Source organism: Condylura cristata, unplaced genomic scaffold, assembly GCF_000260355.1.
Source record: "Condylura cristata isolate star-nosed mole 26May11 unplaced genomic scaffold, ConCri1.0 scaffold00029, whole genome shotgun sequence".
Classification (NCBI taxonomy): domain Eukaryota; kingdom Metazoa; phylum Chordata; class Mammalia; order Eulipotyphla; family Talpidae; genus Condylura; species Condylura cristata.
In genome coordinates, this window is record NW_004567130.1 from 8,708,873 (window position 1) to 8,735,849 (window position 26,977).

The 26,977-nt window shown below is 40.6% G+C and overlaps 1 protein-coding gene across 6 annotated transcripts in view; it reads left to right on the plus strand.

Annotated features, from left to right (window-relative positions):
• The window catches only part of EWSR1 (EWS RNA-binding protein 1), a 26,417-nt gene extending 668 nt beyond the window's left edge, over positions 1-25,749 (plus strand). The window contains exons 2-19 of one of the 6 annotated variants that reach the window (XM_012730951.1): positions 1,060-1,210; positions 3,503-3,539; positions 3,676-3,727; positions 4,935-5,058; positions 5,470-5,487; positions 9,745-9,925; positions 11,621-11,788; positions 13,055-13,266; positions 14,183-14,363; positions 17,114-17,151; positions 17,688-17,720; positions 18,022-18,140; positions 22,173-22,302; positions 23,304-23,426; positions 23,995-24,157; positions 24,477-24,574; positions 24,908-25,160; positions 25,327-25,749. In XM_012730951.1, the coding sequence (XP_012586405.1) occupies positions 1,207-1,210; positions 3,503-3,539; positions 3,676-3,727; positions 4,935-5,058; positions 5,470-5,487; positions 9,745-9,925; positions 11,621-11,788; positions 13,055-13,266; positions 14,183-14,363; positions 17,114-17,151; positions 17,688-17,720; positions 18,022-18,140; positions 22,173-22,302; positions 23,304-23,426; positions 23,995-24,157; positions 24,477-24,574; positions 24,908-25,160; positions 25,327-25,366 (1,974 nt within the window). In that variant the 5' untranslated portion in view covers positions 1,060-1,206 and the 3' untranslated portion in view covers positions 25,367-25,749. Of the gene's footprint in view, positions 1-1,059; positions 1,211-3,502; positions 3,540-3,675; positions 3,728-4,934; positions 5,059-5,469; positions 5,488-9,744; positions 9,926-11,620; positions 11,789-13,054; positions 13,267-14,182; positions 14,364-15,978; positions 17,081-17,113; positions 17,152-17,687; positions 17,721-18,021; positions 18,141-22,172; positions 22,303-23,303; positions 23,427-23,994; positions 24,158-24,476; positions 24,575-24,907; positions 25,161-25,326 lie in introns of those variants that run through there. The other 5 variants (XM_004690868.2, XM_012730950.1, XM_004690869.2 and 2 more) reach the window with 5 other exon arrangements.
• Positions 25,750-26,977: the final 1,228 nt, after the last annotated feature.

Consider the following 26,977-nt stretch of genomic DNA (forward strand, 5'->3'; position numbering starts at 1 on the left):
GGGGGGGGGGTTGCCAAGCCTCGAGAGCCCGACACCCAGAGACCGGAGGTTGGTGGGGGGGGGGCGATTAGCGCCGGCGGCGGCCGCTGCTCAGAATCGCGGGCCTCGAGCCCCTGTGAATCTCCCCACCCCCATTTCCAGGGAGGCGGCTCGCCCGAGGCGACGGCCTCGCCGAGAAGCCCAAGGGAAAAAAAGCAAGTAAAAGAGCCAGAATAGACATCACAGATTTGCGAGCTGAGGGGTGCCCACCTATGACCGGGAGCCCCGTCATCCTTGCGGCCTGTTAGGCTCGGGCGTCCGGTGCCCCGGAGCGGCCCCCTCGGCGGGTTCCCGCCCGGAGTCGAACTTACGCCCGAGTGGCTTTGGACGGAATGTGTTCGTCCCCTTTTGACCCCTCATCGGCTGCTCCCTCTGGCATCTTGGCTTTTACCATTATTAACCCCACCTCCATCCATCCCTAAAAAGCAATTAGGCGGCTTTCAGGTTTTTTTTTTCCCCCAGCAAACGCCAGGGAAAGCCGTTGTATAATAAGGCCAGCCTGGATCGCGAGGCCAGAATCCCAATCGGAATAAATTTTCGGCCCTTTGACCTAAGAGAAACAAAAGGCCCGGTGGGCATTAGAATTATCCTTAAGCAATCATCTCGCACGGCTGTTCTCCCCGGGTTAAGCCCACAAGCTTTTTTATCTCGTGAATTGGGAGAGGAAAAGAAGGCGCGTGGTGGACTTTGAAAGAAAGCCCGCGGTGGGAACTTGAGAGCGGTTATTATTTCGGGTAGTCTTGCTGCGGCGTCTTCACCTGCCGTGCGCGGCTAGTTCCGGCAAGAACCCGCGGTTATTGGTAGGGTGGGGCTTGCTTTTTTTTTTTTTTCCGCCTTTCGGGGTCTAACTCGAAGTCTTACGATATGGGGTGGGGGGGTTGGGGGGAGGACAGGACTCTGGGTCCTTAGGAGTTGTTAACTTAAAAAGGATCCAGAATCCAGCAATTTAAGGACAGATTAAGAACGCTCCACATCCGTGGTCAGTAACAGGCAGATAAACACTGGCTGTTTCTGATACAGAGTGCTCCTGGAAGAGAGGACTCTGAGTCCAAGATGTATCCTGATGGGAAATGGTTTCCTCAGAGTCCTCTCCACCTTCCTCTACCCTGCAGTGTTTGAATTTTGTAAGAGGGAGTTCTCCCTTCCTGCCTTCCTTGGGGAGTCAAAATGTGTAAGTTGAAAGTTTGGTGTGGCTGGACATGCCAGTTTTTTGGTCTCTTTTGCTTAAATTGTTTATACTGGTAACCATCGTGTACTGTATTAGAATTACAGTTTATGTAGACACACAGGCAGACCTGGAGGGAGGGGGGGGGCTTTGGGGAAGTCATGTAATTTATCTGGACTTTGTTTTCCTTTCTTCCATAATGAAGAGGTTAGGTTAGATGATTGTTTTCTCTAAGCCCATAACTTTCGGCCTTACAGCAATGCATTTTGGCTCCCACAAAGTTGCCCCGTACCAACTACTTATGTAATCTAAAGCTCAAAGCCTTTTCAATTTGGTTAGTCACTATTCTAAAGTTTAAAAAAAAAAAAAAAAACACTATCTTGGATAATGTTAGCTGCTTTTTCCTCATGTGTGTAATATACACTTGTATATCGTACATGTTAATATGTGTCCAGTTTAACAAAGAATTACCAATGCAAATGCCCACAAAACCACCATATTCAGCTTAAGAAATAGAACATTGCCGGCACTCTGGGGACACTCTGGATTACAGTTACTTCTCGCCTCAACCTGTTTTATGTCCCTAGTGAAGTCGGGCCTGTAATTTAAAAGTAGTTGACCAGTGTATAGCCAGCATTTTTTAAGCTACACAGTAGCATATATACACATATACACACACACACATAAATGTGTGCTATAGGTAGATGAACATAAGTTATGACATAACTACTTACCTCAATCAAGCCAGTGTAGGACTAACTCCTCTGGTTTCACACTGATATAAGATCCATTCCTTGTTCCCTATCATCTTTGCCAATTTTATGTTTTACATAACTGTTCTTGTGTGAAAGTCTTATTGCAGATGTTGAACTTATATTCTGATACGTAGAATCATTTTTTTATAAAAGCCTCAGCAAAATAAAGGATTAAGGAATTTAATTTTTGCTATCGGTGATATGTTTAGCTTTTAATACAAGACAGAAAAAGTGATTTGCTTGTATTTTTTTTGTTTGCCACATGGATAGCATGATTTATCTTGCTATTGAAAAACCCCTTATGATTTAACCTTTAAATGTCTTAAGGTTGTCTCGAACAAACCTACTTGCTCATAATACATAACTTTGGGGAGTTGATTTAATATTTTGGAGTTTTGAGTTAAGGAAAAGTAGTTAAGTGCAGTGTAGAAAAGTAGATAGATAAACCACAGTACCAAAATAAATTCAGCAAAATAGTCACAAGCCTAACAAATACACTTGTGAGGTGGACTTTGAATGAAGTAAGGGTGGAACCCTTCTGGGGGAAGGGAAAAAAAAAAGTTAAGGTATCAGCCATTGCTTTCAATGAGGGACTGTTCTAATTGGAAAAGAATGGACCCTTTTGTTTGAACCTGTTGGCAGTACTGTCTTATAACAGAATAAGATGTGTGCTTCTTGTGAAGAACAAAGAATTGGTCGCAACATTTTAAACTTCTTAACCTTTTTTATTTTCTACTTTCAGTACTTCTAGGCACCTCAGTGGACCAGTTTTTAAGTCCCTGATGGTGCATTTTCATATGAAAAGGAAAATTAGAAAGGTTTATTTAGAGAAGAAAAATGGTGCTTTTTTTTTAAGTTGAAATTATTTTGAGTTTTGAGATGTAAAATGGTGTTGCCTAAAACCAAATCTTTCCCCCAAATATTAAATGCTTCTCTCTGCCAATTATCAGGATTCTCCCTTTGCTCTGCTTCAGTTAGATTTATAACAAAACTAATGTTTGAGTTAATTTACAAACAGTCCAGTTACAGTCAACGTGCCTTTTAAAACACTAGATTGAGGTGATAATCCTCTTTTCTGCCATTGCATTTCACAGTCCTGCCAGGGGATTATGGTTAGTGTAAAGTTAACTTGTGAAGAAGTGATTAAAAAATACAAGTTTTGAGGGGATGAAGATATATAACATAGCCTGATGTTAAACATTGAGATATTGTTGCATGCATTCTCTTTATATGAAGGTAAAACTTTTGATCATTTTCTGTATCTCTTATAATTATGTATTTGAAAGACAATCTACTAGTGAGTGGGGTTTGTGCCTGTGGGAACATTCAGAGTATGACATCCGCTGATTTTTACCTCATTAGTAGATTGAAACTTTGATTTAAAGTGTGAGTTAGGTTTTTGGGTGCTGAGAAATAAGAGGTACTCATTTGAACCTGTGGTCCCCTCTAGACAGATTAAAAAATTGGTCTTCCTACCACCTGAATTCCTTCCCTTTTTCCTCCTTGCTGATGTCACACAATTTTCTCTCCTTGTTTCCTATAGATTATAGTACCTACAGCCAAGCAGCAGCCCAGCAGGGGTAAGTCAGTCTTTACAACAGAATTTAGTGTGCGATTATTGTTTGATAGTATGAAGCCCCTGCTACAGTTGTAGAAGATTTAATAATGGGATTTGAATGTATTATATTCAGTTGTTGCATTTAATTTCCTTTACAGCTACGGTGCGTATACCGCCCAGCCCACTCAAGGATACGCACAGACCACCCAGGTAATCTTTAAGATAATGATATATATAGCTTCAAATATTTCTAGTACCATTAAAATAATAGCTACTGGAGATTTTTTTTTTTTAATTAACTAATAGAGAAGCAGAAGTGCCATAATAAATCATCCCCAAACTGGGGATTATTAGCTGTTACACCTGACATGTGAAATGTTACTGGTAAAGTATGGATAATTTGTAATTTCTACTATCTTTTCACAGGTTAGGTACTCTGCGCCATGCTTATTAGTCTTTGTGGATATTTTATTATGACTAATGTTATTTAATTACATGAAAGTTATGCAGGTGTTAGGACATTTTACAGAGGAGAAAATTGCAATTTATAGGCAATTATTTAATTTGCAAGTGGTCACTCGGTGGTAGTGAGGGGCCAGCTCCTTTGGCTTCCTAGCTAAGGAACATCTGAGCTTTTTTTCAGTACATGAGACTTAAAAACCTAGGCAAACAAATCTAGTAATTAACTTTCTGGTGTTCTCTTAAGAATACCTCAAATTTTGAAACGATTCATAACATAAAATAGTTGTTGGTAACTGCCATGAAAACATTTAAAAAGTATAATATGGTGTCTGGCAGATCTTACATAACTGGTCATTCAGATCTAGAGTATGGTCATGCTATAATAGTAAAAATAACATCATTCCTTGCCAGATCTTAAAATATTGCTGATATCCAGGCCCAGAAGATAGTACATTCGCACTAACCTTAGGGAGACATGCAGTGTTCTGGTTCATTTTCTTTAAAATGGTCTAATAATTTGTAAATCTTTGTGTCCTGCTGAGTCTTTAGTTTTCAAAATTGTCTGACAGATTTTAGCCCAGTTTTTGTTTTCTTTCTCTGTTCATTTTAGCTTCCCAACATTTGTTACTAGTTGCTGAAATGGCTACACTAGGCGCTAGCAATTATATACCTGTTCCCTTATTGCTGTCCCCCTGAGATTGTCTTGTTAATCTGTATGGTTTCAGCTGAGATTTGCCTAAATATTTCGGGAATGTCATAAAAAGTTCATAAAAATATGGGTGTGGATTAGATAGAGGCAAAAAGCTTCATGATACTGTGGTCACTTACTTTTTTATCTTTTTTACTAGTTATTTTTTACTTTCGTTCTGTAATTTAGAAACTTAGAAGTCAGTTCATTTTGTTGCTAAAATGAAAGATTAATAAAGCAAGCTCTTCCATCTGTTCTTTGGAGCAGGCATATGGGCAACAAAGTTACGGAACTTATGGACAGCCCACTGATGTCAGCTATACCCAGGCTCAGACCACTGCAACCTATGGGCAGACAGCCTATGCAACTTCTTATGGACAGCCTCCCACGGGTAAGGCCTGCCTTGGAAAAACTTGGGTCTCACCAGCTAGGGTGTTTGCTAAGATATTTGTTACCTGTGTTGTCGGGTATAATTTCTGATCTGCATTTCAGCATTTGGGGACCCTTTATTAGGAGGCGCTTGCCTTCCCCCCACTCAGTATTCTTGAGGGATCTCTAATAGGATGTGGGTGGGATAGAATTCCAGGGAGATTGAAAACACTTTTCCCTTTTTACTGTTTCATATAGTATATTGAATTGCCTCACCACAAAATGAAGAATTTATGAAAGATTGTGCTAATGCTAATAACTGGGTGAGAATGAGCCTTCTTAAACTGAACTGCTTAGAAATCAAACTGATATTCACATCTGTTTGCTTCATCTGATAGTGTGCCCTCTACTTTTTGTTTTGTGCTTTCCACAGTAGAAGGGACCAGTACAGGTTTGACTATCCTGCTCATTCTTGCATGGGAAATGCTTTCCATCTTGTCTAACCTTGTAATGTTGACCCTTTAGGTGTTTTCATTTGTTTAACCCTCAAACTTTATAACATCACACACAACAATATGCTAATGGAAACTGCTTTAGGTGCCATTTACAGATCCATGACCTTTTCTTTATGTGATTTTGGAAAAGTTTTGTTTTACATTATTTTGTGTCGTCTAAATAATTGTTGGCCCTCCCAAAGGTATTTCAGATGACTACTACCCAGCTGATTTTTCCCTATTCCCTGAAGGATAGATTGCATGATTAGATCTATTTAGAGGAGCAAACTACCACCACCCTGCATGTATTATGTTTGTCTGTCAGTTGGTTTCCAGTCCAGACACGTTTTATTTTTATGTCAGTATTAATGAGTTAATTTTAATCTATAGTATGTCTTGAATATATGTAACAGCATTCCAGGGAGCTGAAATAAAAGCTATTTTAAGAATTAGAGTAAGTTGTATCCTGATAACTAGAGTTGAAAGTAGAATATGTGAAAATAATACAGCTTTATGTTCATTGCTAATAACTTCAGAATCCTTACCTACATCCTATATAAGTAGGGCATCCATCTTCATTATTATAAAGGAATAGTTATTACAAAACATTTAAAGTTTAAAAATTCTTATTTTCAAACAACTTTCATTTTTCCGAGTTTATATACAGTCTACCACCCTTCAGTAGGGGAACCTACCTGTAAATTAAAACATTGGCTATCCTGGGTTTGACGGGAAGTACTTTCTAGTCAACTTAATGATGCATACCTTGAGAGGATGGGATAAGTTGGAACTTCTGAATCTATGATTTGGATTTCTAGCACAGAATTTTGGAATTGTGAAACATTTTATTGAAATTTGAAGAATTACATTTATAATTGATTTAAAATAGTTTCAGGTGTATAAAATAATAACTCAATATTTATATATGTTGCAAAGTGATTACAGTTACTGGCTATCAGTCACCTCAGTTTAATCTGATGAGAATTTTAAGCTTTCAAATTCACACAAGACAGTATTAACAATAGTTACTCTGTGTGCATTGCACCCCCATGACTTACTTAGAACAGGGATTTGTACATTTTAACTACCTTTGCCCGTTCTAAGAAAATACTCTTTGAAAATGTGGCTTAGATCTAGCATTTGGAGTCCCTAGTTTCTGTTACAGGGACTTTTGATAAAGTTGATTATGGTCAGTGGTCTTGGAAGTTTTCTAGAATCATTTGTAAGTGATGAGGGCACAAAAAGTGTGGGACATTCTAACACCAAAACCAGTAGTTTTAATGAGTAAGAGAGTATATTCAATAAGGATTGTGGAGACTGTTTCCCTTAATCCTCCCATCAACCTTTGGAGTGGAGGAGCCAAAATTAAACTTGATGAGTAAACTGAGGCTGAACAAAGCAAAGTTGAACCCTAACTGATAGTAAGTGGACTTAAGTACTCTTGGCTGCTTTTTCTTTGCCTTACACACAAAAAGTCATTGGGTAATTATTGTAAGGAATGTAAAAAAATGGAAACTTCATGAGAAAAGTAGCTATACAGAGCTCAATTAGCATGTAATTTTTGGGCCCTCCCTGGTGGCACAACAGGTTAAGAGCGTAGCACTATGAAGTTTGCAAGCCACAGCCCTTTGGCACCCCTTCCATCCCCTGACAGGGAGGTGACCCACATGGTGCAGCAGATCTCTCCTGTCTTGCCTGCTGCTCCCCTCAGCAGTGTACTTCATCGGTCTGCCTGTTCTGCTTACCACTTTTGTCTCTGGTGAATCCTACAGCCGCTCTGTACCTGGCCAGTGCCCCAGTTCTGTATGCATAAATAAGTAAATCTTATTTTTTTTTAAAAAAAATGTAGTTCCTAAATGTAAGCTTTTGCTGTTCAAATTGAATAAAACTTTGGTTTCAGGGACCTAAAGTCTCAGCACTATTAAGCTATTGCACCACCCACTGCGGCATGAGTTTGATCCCCCCACCAGGGAGCTAGCCCACATGCGCAGCAGACCGCTAGACTGTCTTTCCCTCTGTGCCTTTCAGCACTGTATTTCAGTAGATCTGCCTGTTCTGCTCCCCACTGTCTCTGGTAAACACACACACACACAACCAGCCTATACCCCAGTAAACACACACACACGGCCTATACCCCAGTTCTTGTGTGCATAAAAAAAAAATCGTTTAAAAATTTTGGTTTCATTTTGTATAAAGTTACTAACTGCCATTGTCCTTTAAGGAATAAGGTCTCATCTCAGTACTTAATAGATGTGTTGTCCTTACTGTTGGTCATTTTATTATCGTTAAATCATTTTGCTTTGTTAATTTTTGCACATTTTGCTTCACTGTTTATGGAGAATACTATAGATCAATTAAAAGATTGCTAATTAACCCAGTGTCTTTTAACTGTAATTTTAGTGCCATGAGGCTCTGTTGCTATCACTTTATTGAGTTACTTCCCTGATTAGCTTTAGTGATTTTTCTCAATTGCAGTTATTGTAAATGTTATAGATGATCATATGGGGGGGGGGTCTGTGTAGGAGTAATAAGGTAGGCACAATTAGGTTCTTGTCACATTTAAACTCTTGAGTGTTTTATGTGGTTGACCTTAGGACTCTGCAAAGAACTTTCAAATCAGTTGAGGGGAACAAAATGCCAACTGTAAAAACATTCATTGCTTGGGGCTCCATATTTTATGAAATGCACTTTCACATACATATGAACTCCATACTTTTGAGAAGGAAATTACTGGCTTTGTGTATAATTATTTTCAAAATTTCCTTGATTTGGAATGGCAAAAAAAGCATTATGCTCCTCTAGAAAAGGTGACATTGCCATTTGTACAAAAGGAAGTTGGTATTTCTTTTTGACTAATTAGTTGTGTAGTAAGGATATTGAAGTCTAATTGAAGTTTAAGGCCTAAGTCTTGTCTTAATTGAGCAATCTTCAAGATTTGTTTTAAATACTGAAAGGAAATTTTTACTTAGTGCAATTAGGATTTTTCATGAGTATAAATGCTGACATTAGACCCAGATTTTTTTATCTCATGGCTTGTACTCATTAATCACAAATAGGAAGAAGAAATGAGCCCATCATAAGGGGAGTTTGTAAGATCTCATATAGGAAAAGGAGTCAAGTTAGCTGCAGATTGGGGTCATTTTGCCATACCCAAGTTCCAGAGAAAAGGGCATGGACTCTGTGTTCTGCAGAGCTAGAGCTAGGAAAAGAACTTACCTTGTTCTACATACCTTTGAGAATAGGTCTTTTGACACATTGGTTAGGGAAATAGCAAGGGGACTCTTGGGTGTACCTCCAGTATCGCTCAGCTACCCCAAAAAGACCCTTTTGTTTTTGGTGGGTGATTTGGTGAGTCTTATTGTCTTATTATGTGAAAGTTTTTTTTTTAGTTTTCCTTGGGACCATTAAGTTTAAAGTTAACTTGCCAGAAAAAAATAAGTAGGATAATCTTTTTTAGTACACTTAAGAGGTTATATTTGTAGTATAGTGTATATTATTTACATGCCATTTCTAATCTTAGAAATGGCGATAAGTTTTTTTATAGCAGTTATTACTTTCAACAAAATTAATAGTACTTAGAGTATTTGTTCAAGTTTAATCTTTCCCACCAAATATTAAATGCATATTCTCTGGAAATTAAACATGACCTACCCCCACGGTGTGTTGTTTGGGACTAAAAACAAGCAATTACAGATTTCAATGCTAAAACTAACCAGGATCATTATTTTGTAACTCTTTTAAGGTGCTATGTTATTTACCATTTACTTCCCTTTTGGGGAGATATTCCAGTTTGAGGTTTTTGATGGTTTTGGTTACTTACGTAGTTGAGAAATTTGCTTGGAAGGTCTGCTAACAAAAGTAGCATAGAATTGGCACAAAGGCACACTTGCCTACCATTAAAGTGGGTAGAAAGAATCCTGTTTTAGCATCCTTTGTCCCTCATTTCCGTTAAGTGTGGTTTTAGATAAAAGAGACAGTGTTTTGCTGAAAACTGGTAACTTCCAGGGAGAATTTAGGCTTTAAATACTGTTTGTTGCTACTACTGAAGGGGAAATAGTAATGCTTTTGAAGGGGTAAAAGATCGTGGTTAAAAATAGATAGTTTACAGATTGGTTTTGTTAATGAGAGTGTGAATAAGGTGGTTTTGTTAATGAGAGTGTGAATAAGGAAGTCTCTGAGGAGCCAGAATCTGATGTAGTTCTTCCTTTTTCTAGGTTATACTACTCCAACTGCCCCCCAGGCATATAGTCAGCCCGTCCAAGGGTACGGCACTGGTGCTTATGATACCACCACTGCTACGGTCACTACTACCCAGGCCTCTTATGCGGCTCAGTCTGCCTACCAACCTGCTTACCCATCCTATGGGCAACAACCAGCAGCCACTGCACCTGCAAGGTAAGGACATGTGCATGTACTTTTAATTGTATTGTACACCAAACTTCCTGCAAGGGGGTTATGCACACTTAAGAGAATCCATGTCTTACTCTTTCATACTTAACTTTCAGGTATTGTTACAGTAGTGTGCTAGAACATAACACAGGTATTTATCAAAGTGGTACCATACAGGGACCACTGATTGTGGGTTGTTTAGTTTCAGAAGAGCGGTCTTTTAGGCCCTCCCTGGTGGTACAACGGGTTAGAACACAGTACTGCAAGCTAGTGGCAGCTGCTTCAGTACGAGTTTGATCCCCGGCCCCAAAGGTGATCCACATGTTGTAGCACACCTCTCCTCTCTCCTGCTGCTCTCCTCAGCAGTGTACTTCGTCAGTTGGTCTGTTCTGCTCGCCACTCTGTCTCTGGTGAATCCCCTCACCACCCCTGCACCTCTGGCCTGTACCCCAGTTTTGAATAAATAAATAAACTTTAAAAAAGGAGAAGAGTGGTCTTCTGGGATAGAAAGAGGCTATGTATTTGCTTTGCTAGATCCAGAGGAAAGTCAGTTTATGTTGCTTCCATCAGAACAGAACAGCTTGGCCCTTCTGGTGTCACAGTGGGTTAAAGCGCAGCACTGCAAGCGAGCTGCAGCCACTTCTGTGCAATTTCGATATCTCTCCTGAACCACCCACTGCTCCCTTCAGCAATGTACTTTGTCAGTCTGCCTGTTCTGCTCCCCACTCTGTCCCTCTCACCACTCCTGCACCTCTGGCCTGCACACCCTACCACAGGTCTGTGCATAAATAAATAAATCTTTAAAAAAAAAAAGAGCTCATGGAAAGTACTTTATGTACTTCTGATGCTTTTACACTTGGCTTTATTTACTCTGTAAAAGAGTAACATCTTTCTCTTTGGGAAAAACATGTAGTTCACACACAGACACACACATACACCTCCCAGGGTTGGGAGCAGTAGCATGCGATTTAAAAATAGTCATAAAGTATGTACCATATTGTGAAGGCAGACATTGCTATTTCGACTTCAGGAATTGACATGATTTTCTCTATAGTGATTGGGTAATGTAAATATCACAGGCAAGTACAGATTCTTAACTAGGTACCCCCACTGTGGGTGAATATTCTGGAAAATGAAGTTCATGCTTTACAGTTGATCACCTGGTGAATTAACGGAAGATTTCAGGCTTTGCTTTAGGCAAATGTACTTTGGTGGCTTGTGCATCAGTCTTGAAGGAACTTTGAATTCTGATTTTAAAGACGACTTTTTAGGGAATAAGCAAGACCAACTTGTTACCTAGAGTTTGTCTACTGTAGAGGTAAGAAATTAGCTCTGGCAAACACTCATGAAATTACTTCTAAAGCACACAGTAAGTAATCTAGTTTATATCTACTAGACAGCCCTTGCAATATTTAGGTTTATATTGGTTTTTAGTAAGTCTCTTTCCAGTTGACTGAAGCTTTTCGGTGTTGGTATCAAAGGTTCCATGTCCCACGAGAACCTCCCTTGCAAAGAGCCTTAACTGGAAAGTTTTATATATTTATTGGGTTTCATAAATCATCCTTGTTTTAAGTATGTGTGTCTGCTCTACTATGCTATTCCCATTATAAAGACTTTGAAGCAAAGTAGATAGTAAATTGTAGTGTTTAACCCAAGAGTTTTCTAGATGAGAATATCTCACTTTTTCATTTTTCCTTTTAGACCACAGGATGGTAACAAGCCTGCTGAGACTAGCCAACCTCAGTCTAGTACAGGGGGTTACAACCAGCCCAGCCTAGGATATGGACAGAGTAACTACAGTTATCCCCAGGTACCTGGGAGCTATCCCATGCAGCCAGTCACCGCACCACCTTCTTATCCTCCTACCAGGTGGGTATCTTCGTTCTTGTGGTTAACAGAATAATGGTAGGGTGTTGTGGGGTATTTTTTGTTTGTTTGCTTGTTTTTTTTTCAGACTGTTGACATGCTCTGTTAGACTTCCTCAGATGTGAAATATGTTATATACCCAGTGATAAGCCTGACTATATATTATTACATTTAAACTTTAGTCCCGGGTTCTTCGTAGCAGTATATGGCAGCAAATAATTCTGTAAATACAAAGAAAACAACCTAATTTTTAACTTAATTCAAAGATCCACTCACATGTAACAGCCTACTCATTCGTTGGTTTATGTGTTGTACAGTAGATGTAAACAGGTTTAGAAACAAACACAGCTGACTTGGTGTTTCCTGTACAGGTTGGAGCAACAGTGGGCAGGCTTATAGTTCTTCTATAGAACCAACCTATAACCTGTTAGACTGAGCACTTAATCTGATGGATTAAATTAGGTGTTGATGCAGAAGGTGCTGAATTCATACAGCTGTGCTGAGCTGATGGGCTAAGTTTAATTGCACTTTAAAATTTGTCTTTTTTGTTTCTGTTGTTGTAATTCATTAAGAGTTTAATAAGCAGTTCTTTCCCAAGTTTTATTTCTAAGTAAGAATGTCTGGTTAGTTGTGCTGTTTTGTATCCACTTATCAAAAGATGAATATGGGTCTGATCTTTAATACGGGGCCTTGAATCTCTGTCTATCTGTAATGTCCAGATTTCATAGACTTAAAAGTACATGTGAAAGTTGGGAATTAAGTATTTATACACACACATACATAGCAAAGCAATCTGAAACTGGAGACAAGAAAATGGCTACATTCTGTGTTATCACTCAGGGATTTGTTGGAGGTAGTTTTTGAACTGAGCACTGCACTTAACCTGCTTCCTTTTTTTCTCAATGCCTTTTTTGCCGGATCGGCTTTCTCCTTGTGCATGTATGTGTACATACAGTTTCCTTCATACAGGAAGTACCTAAACCCGCAAATTTTGCCTTGAAATAGTGGAAAATAATTTTTAAATGGGGATGGGGAGTATATGGGGGTACTGGGTTGTGTGGATAGAACATTAAAATACTTACCCCTTCCCATTTAGAGCTTTATTCTGAGCACAAAAATATTTGAATATTTTAAATTCCAACTGCTGATAAATGAACACCAACTGGTTGTAAGGGTTTCTATGTTATGTTGTGAATGTCTTGTGTTCAGGGCGCTTGAAGAAATAGCAAGCCTCTCCTAAAAATCTGCTTTTGTTTTTTTTTCTTTCAGTTACTCCTCTTCACAGCCGACTAGTTATGATCAGAGCAGTTACTCTCAGCAGAACACCTATGGTCAGCCGAGCAGCTATGGACAGCAGAGTAGCTATGGTCAACAAAGCAGCTATGGGCAGCAGCCGCCCACTAGTTACCCCCCCCAAACTGGATCCTACAGCCAGGCTCCAAGTCAATATAGCCAACAGAGCAGCAGCTACGGGCAGCAGAGTGAGTTGCTAAGAGAGAAAACCAATATAAGAATAATTGAAGTTTATAAGTTTATAAATTTGGGGAAATTGCTCTTTAACCATTGTTTACTTTTGGACTCCAGGATGCATTTTTATGATACAACATCCTGGCTCCCAGCTTGAATGTCTCAATAGAGAAAGATTTCAGTGCTTTTTTTCCACCTTAAGTTTTGTTAGTATATCTTGCAGAAAAAGAAATGTAACTCACCTAAAAAAAAAAGTTAGATTGCCAGCCCTGCTCTTCGGGGTAGTTATATAAGTCTTGTATACAGTGAAGCCAGCATGCCTTATGACTAACCCACTCTAGCTCTTGAGAGTGAGCAAGTAGCTATTGAAGATTACTGTAAATAGTCGAAATCTGGTTTAAGTTTTGATCCTTAGAGCAAAAAAAGTCTTCAGAAAACTTATTTTTACTTGTATGGAGTATTTTTAAAATGTCACAATTTCTAGTTGGGTTTTCTTTTTAATTGACTTTTCATCTATGATTATATAATGAACAGTGTTACTTGATAGAGCCCAAATGATAACTGTGCGTAAAGCCCTAATTAAACAATCTGGTCTGTTTCTTGATTGTAGTTTGAAGCAGCAGCTTTGGGGGGCATCTTAGGATTTTAAAACCCTGTCAGCTATTCAGCTATTAGCCAGGGGGCTTGTGTGTGTTTTTTGTTTTTTGTTTTTTTTAGTAGCTTGTTTTAGGTTTAATGATGTGAGGTAGTTTCAATCTTGATAAGTTTTGTTGAAAGAGCCTATTAATTAGGGTACCTTATCGCATATAAGAAGATGGTACCTTGGTTATTAGTTCCTTACACTTGAGAAATCTGTTATTCCAGGAGAAAATAATGCAGGCAGTGATGTAAATGCTAGTCCATGGCTTACAGATGTGACTCTTTCCTCAGGTTCATTCCGACAGGACCACCCCAGTAGCATGGGTGTTTATGGGCAGGAGTCTGGAGGATTTTCCGGACCAGGAGAGAACCGGAGCATGAGTGGCCCTGATAACCGGGGCAGGGGAAGAGGGGGATTTGATCGTGGAGGCATGAGCAGAGGTGGGCGGGGAGGAGGACGCGGTGGAATGGGGTAAGAGCAAACCTTTTCTCCTTTTACCTAATTTTGTTTCATCCATAGGATTTTCAATGGAAAGAAGGGACTGAAAGACATAAGAAATTTATTTCTACATTTCCATGGACAATCTGTTGAGCCCAAGCCATCTTTTAAAACATGGAAATGTCATCTTTGTGGCATATATTAAGTGGCAGTTTGCTTTTTTTCCCTGCCAGTCGTCTTGTTGGGTTGGGGAGAACAAAGAATGGTTTTGAAACTAGAGCTTTCAGTTCCCTTCATGGTTTTCAGAGGTCAGAGGCCTCTGTGGGTTTTAGTCTTGGGATGGAACACACACAACCTTCTAACAACCCTTGGTTTTAACTAATTTCTCTGAATGGTTGTCTTGAAATACCTGGTGTATATACTGCAGAAAATGAATACAACTGTTTTCCACAATGTTTGTCCACAACTTGTGTTCCAATTGGAACTGTTGAACGTAATGATGAAGATCTTGGTATCATAACCTTTGAACCTCTGACCTGAGGTGCATCTGCTACACAAAAAAATCCAACAGTTTTTGCAAGTTATATATATATATATAATTGAAGGATCACTTCCCTTTGAAGATTATTGATGAGAAGTCTAAATCGGTTTGACCATTTTGGTTGATGGCACAATCTGGTTTAGAAAGTTTTGTTGATATCAATAACACATCCCTGCTACCTGTGCCTGCCCTTTCCCTCTCCCTTCTCCTACCCCTTTTTCCCTTCCTGGTGTTTGTACTTTAAAGGTGAGGTATATTGTTGATGGTTAACATAATCCAGAAGGCTTAGTTCTGTGTGTGTTCTGTCCCTATAAACTATTTTAAAAGTTATGCAGAATGATAGTAAGTATAAATTGAATTTGATGCCACTATTGGTTCAAGGAAAAAATTGGTTTTTTTAATAATAGAAATGAACTTTGGAATTAGAGATGAAAAGTTGATCTTAATCTTTTTATATTACCTTATCCAGTAACTGTTGAAAATACTGTTTTGTATATTCTGCATAACTTAAAGTCTTCAGTGAAATCTTTATTGGAAGAAACCCATTGTACAACATGCAAAAATTTATGAATGATTTGGCATAAAATAAAATCAATCTTAACGATTTAGAGAAAATCATTCCGTTATAAAGGTTTCACTTTATGGATGTTTTAAAATAGACTTAGACACTTGAAATTACTATCATCACGTCTCCAATCACCTAGAATTTTTAGTATTTTTCATTTGCAAAACCAATTTCAAGTTTAATTGTTTTAATACTTCAGAAGTAATAATTTTACTAATTTTGCTAGACTTTGTTAGTAGAGGGGTCCCTTCTTCCTGGATGAGAACGCTCTCCTGGAGCCATACAAAAAGATCATGGCTTTTTCCTCATAGGATTTTCAGCAGACTGTGTGGCAGTCTGTTGGATCCTTTGAGGGCAGGGCAGGGGCATTCTCCCTCCCCTCTTTTTTATTGTGGTGTGGTGATGGTTTTCAGTGTCTTCTACAGGTAAGGCACTCAATGTTGTTAACATGCCCTTTTTCATTGCCTCAGTATTTTGATATTTTCATTGGCTGTTAAACGTGGAAACTTTTTAACATGCTTTGTCGCATTTATATGCTACAGGTTACAAAGTGAGAGCCTTGTATACACTTCAATACTTAAAAAGTACCCGTACTCAGTACTCAGCCGGCAGCATAATGAAAAGTGGGACTAGACACGGTGTCCATATGGAGAGGAAAAATATACATAGAATATTTTTAACAAAATGTTTTCATTGTATAAATGGAATCCTTCTGTAACTTTGGTAACTGCATACTTGTTGTTTGGTAATGAACCAGAGGAGGTATTAATACTCTAGAATTGTGTAACATTAAAGTGTAAACTTCTTTGTTTAAAGAGAGAGAACATTTTATGGTGTGTACTTTTACAAAGGAAGAAAGCTGCATGCAACAGCTTGAAATTGTATATGCAGGTATTAAAGGTGCAATACTGGTCAGCAGAAGCCCAGGGCCTCCCACTGAGGAGCTGTCTTTACTTAATTTCAAAGAAAAACAAGCCTGATTCATACTTCCTTCCCTGTAAAGTATGTAAGGCAGTGAAACTATACTGCCACCATCATTCTTAACCGATATGTCTATAAAGTTGCACCCCCAGTCTGTTGAGCCTTGGTATTTGTTGTAAATTCTCTTTTCACAGCGATTGTTAAATCCATTAGTACCCTGAAATGTATGGCTTTATGCTGAAGATTGGCTGGATGCGTCCTCTGATGTGTGTTGTAGGCATTTCATGTGGTTGTCTCCTGCTTTATTATACTGTGACTTGTTAGGAAGCCCAGGTCCTCACTTGGCTCCCCTGGGAGAGGTTGAGGGTGCACCTTTATGAACATGGAAAGGTTCATCATCAGCAGTTGTCCTATCTTGCTACTCCTGTACACCAAGCTCTCCCTGTTTTTCAGCATGGGGTGGGTATTTGGGATCTGTTAATTCCCCCCTCACTTGCCAAGTATTGCACTATTAATACCAGCCCCCGAAATGAAAGGAATCAACCACATTGGTGTGTACAATCAGACAAGCAAGGTTGTATATAAAGGAAGTTTGAGCAAGCTGCCCTGAAGAAAGGCATAGTGACAAGCTGAGAGAGATGCATTGTTTGGAGATGTGTTTAGCCAGTGCCCTTCTTCCCCACGAGCCCCCCCAAGGCTCAGAGCGGTACTGGCTTTTAAAGGGAAAGGCCTTCATTTCTTCGTTTATCCCCCCAGCAGCGCTGGAGAGCGAGGTGGCTTCAATAAGCCTGGTGGTAAGTTTTTGAGTATTACCATGGATAGTGTTTAAAAAAATACAGTCAGTTTTTAGAAAACTATAATTTTTTAGTAGTTTTCATAAATGGTTTAAAAATGATGTATACAAAAGAGACTAATGGGTACTGCCGGCATTGTCTTAGGGGTAATAAGGTTAACCTATGGTTACAAAACAAAGGGTAACTTGAAGTATTGAGCAACTGCTTCTGTAATATGGGGGAGAATTCATTTTTTTAATTTGGTTTATTTGGAGGAAAATTTTTGACTTAAATTTAACACTAATTTGGCACATAAGAATGGAGAGTGTATTTGGTTAATGGTTTAAAAGAAAACCAGCAAAAAAAAAAAAAGCAAACCCTAGCAACCTTTCACAAATGTTAAAGGAGCACTGCTCCATTTTAGCAGTGCGGGTCATTTTGAATTTAATGAAGCCCCATCAAATGGTGGTGTAGTAGATAGTTATGTGTGTTTGTAAGGTTTGTAGCTTGCTAGACGTGCACTAATAGTATCTTGTATGATCTTTCCTGGTTGGCAGGACCCATGGATGAAGGACCAGATCTTGATCTAGGTATTTACGAATTTTAGGAATTTTATGTTGCACTTTGTAAATAGTGTGGAAGTGAGTGGGTGCTGGAGTTCAGTAGCCTGAAGATGAATGTGGTATTTTTATTGTCAGGGGCGGTTTGGGTTCACAGCTGTCTACTCATGATAGCTTTAAAACAAACGTAACCCAGAAGTTCCATGATTCTTTGTCAGTGTGGTTAGTGGTTTTTGAATTTATGTGATTTTTACCAGTGAGCAGTAGTGACCAGTGGGTTATTAATCCCTTGTAGATAAGTGGCATTAATTACCTGTCTTTTCTCTGGAAGGCCCACCTTTAGATCCAGATGAAGACTCTGACAACAGTGCGATTTATGTGCAAGGATTAAATGACAATGTGACTCTAGATGATCTGGCAGACTTTTTTAAGCAATGTGGAGTTGTTAAGGTAAGTAAAAGCATAATCGTATGATCTGACAATTTCCAACTACAGAGCATTTATAAAGATTGTGAATTGAAGTTCAGAATTGTTCTGAAAATACCTCTGATTTCTGGACATACTGTGCTGCTAACACCTTAAAGCCCTTTTTCGCCATCCTCCCCACCCCTGCCCCAAAAATCTTTTTTTTTTTTTTTTAAGATTTATTTATTTGTACATACAGAACTGGGGTACAGGCCAGAGGCTCAGGGGCGGTGAGAGGCTTCACCAGAGACAGAGTGGGGAGCAGAACAGGCAGATCGACGAAGTACACTGCTGAGGGGAGCAGCAGGCGAGACAGGAGAGGTCTGCCGCACCATGTGGTCTCCTCCGGGGCAGGCGGGATTTGAACTCATGCGGAAGTGGCTTCAGCTTCTCAGTGCAGTGCTTTTAACCCGCTGCGCCACCAGGGAGGGTCTCTTTTTTTTTAAATGAAATGCTAAGTACAGCTTGAGCATATTTGATACCAGCCTTTTAGCCATTAATTGTAAGTACAGTGCTTTTGGTGAAATATAGTGAACATTTTTGTATGTCCCACCATAAAAAGGAGTGCTTTATGGAAATATCTGAAAATAATACTTTGTTTCACATAATTTTGAAGAGTGGTTATTTTAGCACTATTGTGGGAATAATCCAGGAACAAACAGATCTGAGCCCTTAGTGCTTATATAAATGGGAAACATAGTAAAAAGGAATATGAGGTGCTCCATTTTCTGGAGAAAAGCAGGAAAGAAATAGTATGCAAAATGGAGGACACATAGCTAGAGGCGGGGGTGGTACTTCACAGTAGTGGCGATAACAGCAACACACAAGGGTCCTGGGGTATAGGGGCTTGCCTAGAAAGTTCAAGCAATGTGAAGCAATATGTTAGTCTAAACTACTGGAATGGTGGTGGACCCATTAATAAGATGGGAAAGACAAAGATGGGGAGGGGGGCGGCGATGAGGGGTCTACGTCAGAAGCTCAAAGTTTGGGGAATCCTGTACAGTGTGGTTGTTTCTAGATTGTTAGTATGTAAGTTATATTGAGTGAATGTTCTTTTTAAGACTTATTTATGCATATAAGAACTGGGATGTAGGCCAGAGGTGCAGGGGGTGAGGGGATTCACCAGAGACAGTGAGGAGCAAAACGGGCAGCTCAACAGAATTACACTGCTGAAAGGGGAAGTAGGCAAGACAGGAGAGGTTTGCTGTGCCATATGGGATCAGCTACCTGGCTGGGGCTCAAGCTCAGGCTGTGGTGGCTGGTGATAGCTTCATAACACTGTTTTTGACCTCTGCACCACCAGAGAGGCCCCCTGAGTGAATGTTCCTGTACTGTCTTTTGGTGCATGTTGCTCTAGTTCCTCTGGAATATATATAGTTAGTTGATTTTTTTTTCTTATTCACAGTATATAGTTGTTGCAGACACTGAATGTTGAGCCATTGGCTCCCTGGGGGATGTATGTACACATAAATACATACACACTTCACAGACTGTCACCTTAAGTTCCAAAACAGCTCACCCTGGTAGATTGTAAAATTTCTCTTTAATTTTACAAAGAGAAAAACAAGGTTCAGAACTGTTACGTGATTTGTTGGTAGTCAAGTTGATAAACTGACCCCTGGGTCATAAGTACTTGCCCTACATTGACCTGTCCCCTACAGTCTCCATCATCTGCTCATCTCTGGAAAGGCTAAGACAAGGCGTTGAGTTTTGTCTTGCTCATCCTCAGCTGGGAACACATTTATTACACAACTTAAAATTTTTACACTGTGCATGTCTATAAAATAACCACAAAAGTGCTGCAAGTGGTTTTCAAGTTACAAAAACAAATTAGCAAGTAGGACAATATTGAATTGATGAGTGGTGGGCTTGACTGTATCCAGAAGAATTGTTGGTTTTTGGGGTCTGGGCACACTTTACTAGCTAATAGTATGACTGAGCAATTTACACTCCAGCCACCATTCCTATTACACCACATCCTTTCTGCTTCTGAGAATCCTCTTTTTAACTTTTGTTAACCTGGTAGAAGAAAATGGAAATGCAGTTTTTCATGTGCTTGTCTTTGACTGGTAATAATGCCATTTCTGTGAAATCTCGTAACTTGTGTTTTGTGCTCATTTTTCATTGGTTTGTCATTTGTTGATTTATTTACATGTTGGAAATGTATTCTCTCACTTCGCGGGTTGGTTTTTTGTTCATTTTGATGCAGACATTCTTTATTTTAATGCAGTTGAACTTAACCTCTCCCTTTCTGGCATTTGTTATTTGTCTATTTGCAAGTCTATGTTTCAGCTTCACTTATTGAAAGCCCCACCCTTTCTCCAGTGGTATATAATGTTGGGACACAAAAATTTTCACTCTACCTGAAGTTATCTCCACTTATTTAAGACTATATTTTCTTAAAGGTCTTAACACATCTTTCTTTCCTTTTGTGCCTTTGGTGGGGAGGGTTCATTTTAAATGACATTTCCTCATTGAAGCAACTACATGGATAGAGTTGATTTTGGTAGATCTTCAGTTACATGATATCTTTTTTTACTTGTGATGTAGATATGTTGTTTATCAGAAGGCTTTTCCTAGTTAAAGAAGTGTTTACCCTCAATTTTATCAAAGGAGATTTTTAAAAAAGGAAATCCCATCATTCATACCACTAATAATGATTGTTATTTTCCATCTTTATTATATCTTTCTTTTAAAGCCCTTAAGTAGATGACTGTCACTAATTAGATAAGCATAAAAACTTGATTCCGATGCACATTTATTACCAAAAAAAGACGGCTCCCTGGTGGTATAGGAGTCAAGTCTCAACACTATCACCAGTGCAGCCTGAGTTTGATCCCCAGCCAGGGAGTTGACATATGTGGCATGGCAGATCTTTCCTGTGTCATGCACTACTACCCTCAACATTGTATTTCAGTAGATCTGCCTATTCTGCTCCCCACTCTCTCTAGTGAATCCTCTCACCCCCTGAACCCTGGCCCATACCCCAGTTCTTCTAGGCATAAGTAAATAAAATTTTTTAAAAAGAAAAACATACAATGCTATATCTGGTTTTCCTATGAATAACTAGTGTTCTCTTCTAGCTCTGAAGGAAAAACTGTGCCATAATTAATGATTTCAGGGTAATTTTTACATTACAGCATCAAAGCCTGATTCCTCCTAAGATGTGGCTGCTCTCACTGTGTCTGTTTTTTTTTGTTTTTTTTTAAAGATTTATTCATACAGAACTGGGATATAGGCCAGTGATGCGGAGGGTGAGAGGATTCACCAGAGACAGAGTGGGGAGCAGAACAGGCAGATCGACGAAGTACACTGCTGAGGGGAGCAGCGGGCGGGCAGGAGAGGTCTGCCATGCCATGTGGATCTCCTCCAGGGCAGGCGGAACTAGCTTAAGCTTCTCAGTGCAGTGCTTTAACCCGCTGCCCCACCAGGGAGGGCCTCACTGTGTCTATTAATCTTTGCTTTGAAAATACTGGGCAAGGATACCAGGAGAAGCTACCTAGGGAAGAGGTAGAGCCCATGCTCTTTCACTTTAGATAAACTACTTTCCCCTAAAGGTCAGCTAAGTTTGTATTTGTTGTAGAAGTTTAGGAAATAGAGCCCTCCCTGGTGGCACAACAGGTTAAAGCACAGTACTATGAAGCTATCATAGCCACTACAGTATAAAAGAAAGGGTTAAGTCTCAGCACGGTGAAGCTTTCTGCAGCAGAGTTCGATCTGCTGCTCCTCTCAGCAGTGTTTCTCAGTATATCTGCCTGTTCTGCTCTCCACTCTGTCTCTGGCAAAGTCTCTCACTCCCTGTGCCCAGTTCTTATATGCTTAAATAAATAAATCTTTAAAAAATAATTTAGGCAATAAGTCATTTATAATTCCAGAGATGAACTAATATCCTACTGAATGTGCATGGAAAATTACACTGCTTTCAATAGTTTGAGAAACAATTTTGAATTTCATGTGGACTTGGTAAAAAAAAAAATCATGTTTTAGTCACAGCCTAACTTTGCCATCTTGATCTAGATGAACAAGAGAACTGGACAACCTATGATCCATATCTACCTGGACAAGGAAACAGGAAAGCCCAAAGGCGATGCCACAGTGTCCTATGAAGACCCACCAACTGCCAAGGCTGCTGTGGAGTGGTTTGATGGTAGGAGAGAGGCTAGTTAGGATGGGTCCCTGTACTCCTAATTCTGCTGGTTCTGGGGTGCACAGTGGGGCTTGTTACAAGTGTTGAATATGTAAACTTCAAAGTTACTAATTTATTTTAACTGTTAAAACATCCTACTCTTAAGTGTCTCAAGGGACAAGACATAGGTACATTCTCCTTCTGTGTGGCTATTGGACAGGGCAGGGAAGAAAAACTTGAGTCATACAAGCGTGAAGATCTTTTACTCGTAAAGGATCACTAACTAGGTGGCTGCTGGGAAACCGATTACTGTCTTCCTTCCGTCACATGCCTAGTTGCTTACCCTGTATTGGGGGAGCTCTTACTAGTAGCCATTATTACAAATCTACCATAACTAAAGCTGTAATTATGTCTAAGCACAGACCTTAAAAGGTTCAAAAGACCTTCAAACACCTTAGGGAATGCCTGAGTTTAAATGCCCATAAATGGCATTGATACTATGAATTTCAACTTGAAAATTTCATAGGGCCTACCTCGTGGCCTAGGGGTTAAGTCTCATTGCTACCAATGCAAAGGCACTTGTGATGGCCTCAGTTTGATCGCTGGCCAGGGAGCGGACCCATGTAATGAAACAGATCTCTCTCCTGCTCTCCTCAGCAGTGTATTTAAGTAGATGTGCCTGTTCTGCTTCAGGCACTTTAAAAAGAAAAGTTCTGGTTCTTTTTCAAGCTATTGCCTGCTCTTCTTGTCCCCACTGTGACCCTGTTCTTGGTAAGGCTATCAGTGCAGAGTTTTCACTTTCTTGAAGGTAAAGAGGGAGGTTTCTAAACATCTTGTAAGACATTTTCTGACCTTGCCAGTAAAGATCTTGGAAGATTCTGGGAGGAACATATTTGATGCTGTGGGAATGATTTGATTTTGATAGCATAATGAACTTGGCAATAATGAGGTATTCTATACTTGCCTAGTCCCTCATGGAGTTGGTGGTCAGGAGTAATTGATGTTTTCTTAACTTGTTCCAGGGAAAGATTTTCAAGGAAGCAAACTTAAAGTGTCTCTTGCTCGGAAGAAGCCTCCGATGAACAGCATGCGTGGTGGTATGCCACCCCGTGAAGGCAGAGGGATGCCCCCACCTCTCCGTGGAGGTATTTACTGGATATTTTAACATTTTGTGCCATTTTCCATCTCAATTGTAATCCCTGTGGCCAGTTCACAATTTTAAAAGGGGGTCTTCCAGTGGCACAAAGGATTAAGTCCCAGCACTATGAAGCAATCACCAGCCACTGCAGCTTGATCCCTGATCAAGGAACTGACCCACATGGTACAGCAGACCTCTCCTGTTTCTCTTCCGGCTCCTCTCAGCAGTGTGTTTCAGGGCAATCTCATTGTCTCTAATGGATCCTCTTATCCACCTACTCCCCTACTCCCCCTTACCTCTGACCTACACCCCAGCTCTTCTGTGCACAAGTCAATTTTTTTTTTTTTTTTTTTTTATGAAGAACATCAGTTTGATTGATCAGCCTGGAATCCCCATGAAGCTACTCTGCCTGGGTTGCCATTTATTCTGCTACCTTTTCTTCACCTGTTTAAAAGTCCATCCCTTCCTACAATTGTGGGGACTGAGAGAAAGTACTTAGAAAGCAAAACTAGGCCCTTGATTCTTTGGGGCTGAGAACATTTGTGAATGCTTTTAATGATATTTTCTTACTGCAGGTCCTGGAGGCCCAGGAGGTCCTGGAGGCCCCATGGGTCGCATGGGAGGCCGAGGAGGAGACAGAGGAGGCTTCCCCCCAAGAGGGCCCCGGGGTTCTCGGGGGAACCCATCTGGGGGAGGAAACGTACAACACCGAGCTGGAGACTGGCAGTGCCCCAATCCGTATGTACTTGGCAAATTTATACCCTACGTCTCACCCTAACCCTATTCTAGAGAGGGCTGTGAAGACCTTCATGGCTCTTCCGTGGGGGTGGATGGCCTGACTGCTGAAGGTGACATGTCCATTGGACTCCTAGAGCCCACTGATGTGTGTATAGACACTTAGCTGGATCAAATACTGGTCCTGCAAATGAATTGCTGCCTGAAGCTGTGGCTTAAAAGCCATTCTGCATGGTATTTTTACTGGGTACTGGAATATAGCTTAAGTGATAACCTTTTTTGTTCAATTTCTGTAGTTTATTGGTGATTTGATTTTATGCAGGGGGTGTGGAAACCAGAACTTTGCCTGGAGAACAGAATGCAACCAGTGTAAGGCCCCAAAGCCTGAAGGTTTTCTCCCACCACCCTTTCCACCCCCAGGTAAATACAGGTTTTCTGAGGACCCCTCAGCTTCATAGTACTAAACTTCTTTAACTTGGTGGGCTTGGTAATTTGCTGCTACACTCTGCTGAGAACCAGATGAGTGATTTTGGTAAGTGCCTCCCTGGCATTGGGCATACTTCAGGTTATAATTGTGTCCCCACATGTAAATTACGGCTCATATGTTTGGATCAAGTGAAGAAGTATTTGTAACTTTTACTCTCAGAAAAGCGAGAGCGCTTTTCTTCTGAGCTCCCTTTGAGGCATGTCCACAGAGCCTTTACATCTATCTGCTGTCTCATCACTGATCTCCTGTCCTTTTCCTTACCTTAGGTGGTGACCGTGGCAGAGGTGGCCCTGGGGGCATGCGAGGAGGAAGAGGTGGCCTCATGGACCGTGGTGGTCCTGGTGGAATGTTCAGAGGTGGTCGTGGGGGAGACAGAGGTGGCTTCCGTGGCGGCCGGGGCATGGACCGAGGTGGCTTTGGTGGAGGAAGACGAGGTGGCCCTGGGGGGCCCCCTGGACCTTTGATGGAACAGATGGGAGGAAGAAGAGGCGGGCGTGGAGGACCTGGAAAAATGGATAAGTATGTGATGGTGAAAAGCAGAATGGGCTACTGTCCAGCTCATGCTAGGAGAAGGCAGGACAGGACGCTCAGCCCAGGGTTTGGGATTAACCAGGAAGGGGGACTCTGGAGGGGCTGTCTTTCCCCCATTTTAACCTAGTGGCTTCCTTTCCCATTTGCCTTGCAGAGGGGAACACCGTCAGGAACGCAGAGACCGGCCCTACTAGATGCAGAGACCCCCTCGCAGAGCTGCATTGACTACCAGATTTATTTTTTAAACCAGAAAATGTTTTAAATTTATAATTCCATATTTATAATGTTGGCCACAACATTATGATTATTCCTTGTCTGTACTTTAGTATTTTTCACCATTTGTGAAGAAACATTAAAACAAGTTAAATGGTAGTGTGCTGAGTTTTTTTTTTTCCCTTCTTTTAAAGATGGCTGTTTAACTAAGACTAAACAATGGGAACCCCTTGTGAGCATGCTCAGTATCATTGTGGAGAACCAAGAGGGCCTCTAACTGTAACAATGTTCATGGTTGTGATGTGTTTCTTTTCTTTCTTTCTTTTTTTTTTTAAATAAAATTCCAAATGTTTATAAACAGTCATCCTTCTCGGCCTCTGTTCCGCAGTTCTCTTGTCTGCTTGGAGTGTGTATTGACGCACGTGATACCACCATAGCATGAAAACAAAGTTGTGACAGTAGTGTTGGTCATGGTGTTGCTGGCAAGAAAGGGGCATAAAGATAAGTATACTTTCTTAGGTTCAGTTCTATACATTGAGATTTTAATCACTTTCGCTCTGGTTCTAACCTGCCCACCTGGCTAGCTGTGATTTAAAGGTCCCTGTGACTTCAGTTATCCTGCTCTGCCTTGTCCTTTACAGTTGAAGTCACTTGGGCCTAAACTGTTCTTCCAAAAAGCCAGGCATGTCCCCCTCACCCCTAACAACCAGGGTGCACTCTGAGACCTGTGCTTACCCACATCATCACTGGGTTGCTGGTTAGTCCAGCCAGTGCCAGCACTGTGACCTGCCAGTGAGTGCTTTGCATGAAGGCCATGGCCAGACTGGCAGTTGCAGCTAAGGCTAAGCAGGCCACTACCTAGCACCCAACAGTGGGGCAAGAAACCTAGCCATTTACCCACTGGTCAGGGACTAGACAGCCTGTGGGAGCTGTGTGCAGATCTCAAGTCTGAGGGTGAACCCAGAAACCATAACCCCCCAGTCCAGCAGTTGCTATGATCCCACAATGCACATTAGAGGTTATCACACAACAGGGTCAAAAGTTAAGGCTGTCCATGACCTGGGCTGGGAATCAGTCCTCATGGTAGGCATCATACCTGCCATGAAACCTAGATTCACAAGTTGGTATCTGGTTTGGTATGGGTTTTCCTGTCACAGGCCACCCTGAGGACCGGAAAGAGGAACAGGATCCCTATCGTCCATCCACATCATAGTGGACATGCGCCCACATCCCCAGGCTGCACTGAGCGAATGGCATCGTCTACAACTGGTGTAACTACAGTTGCCCCTTAATGTGGATTTGAACAGTACTCAGTTTCCTGTAGGCAGGTTCTACATTCACAGATTCAAACAGATCAGGACAGGGCATGAGTTTCTAAAGCCAGTCCTCTGAGGATACCAAGGAAAATGAGAATTTCAAATCTTTCAACTGTCAGGGATCTGGCACACAGTGGTTCTGCTCAGCAAAGATCCCTGATCTTGAATGGAGCCTTCCCATAACAGTCATTCAAATTCCAGCTCTACCACCAACCTGATGACTGCAGTTTGGACTTGCTAAGAGGTTGCCTCAGGTGACTCCACTTCCTCAGATCA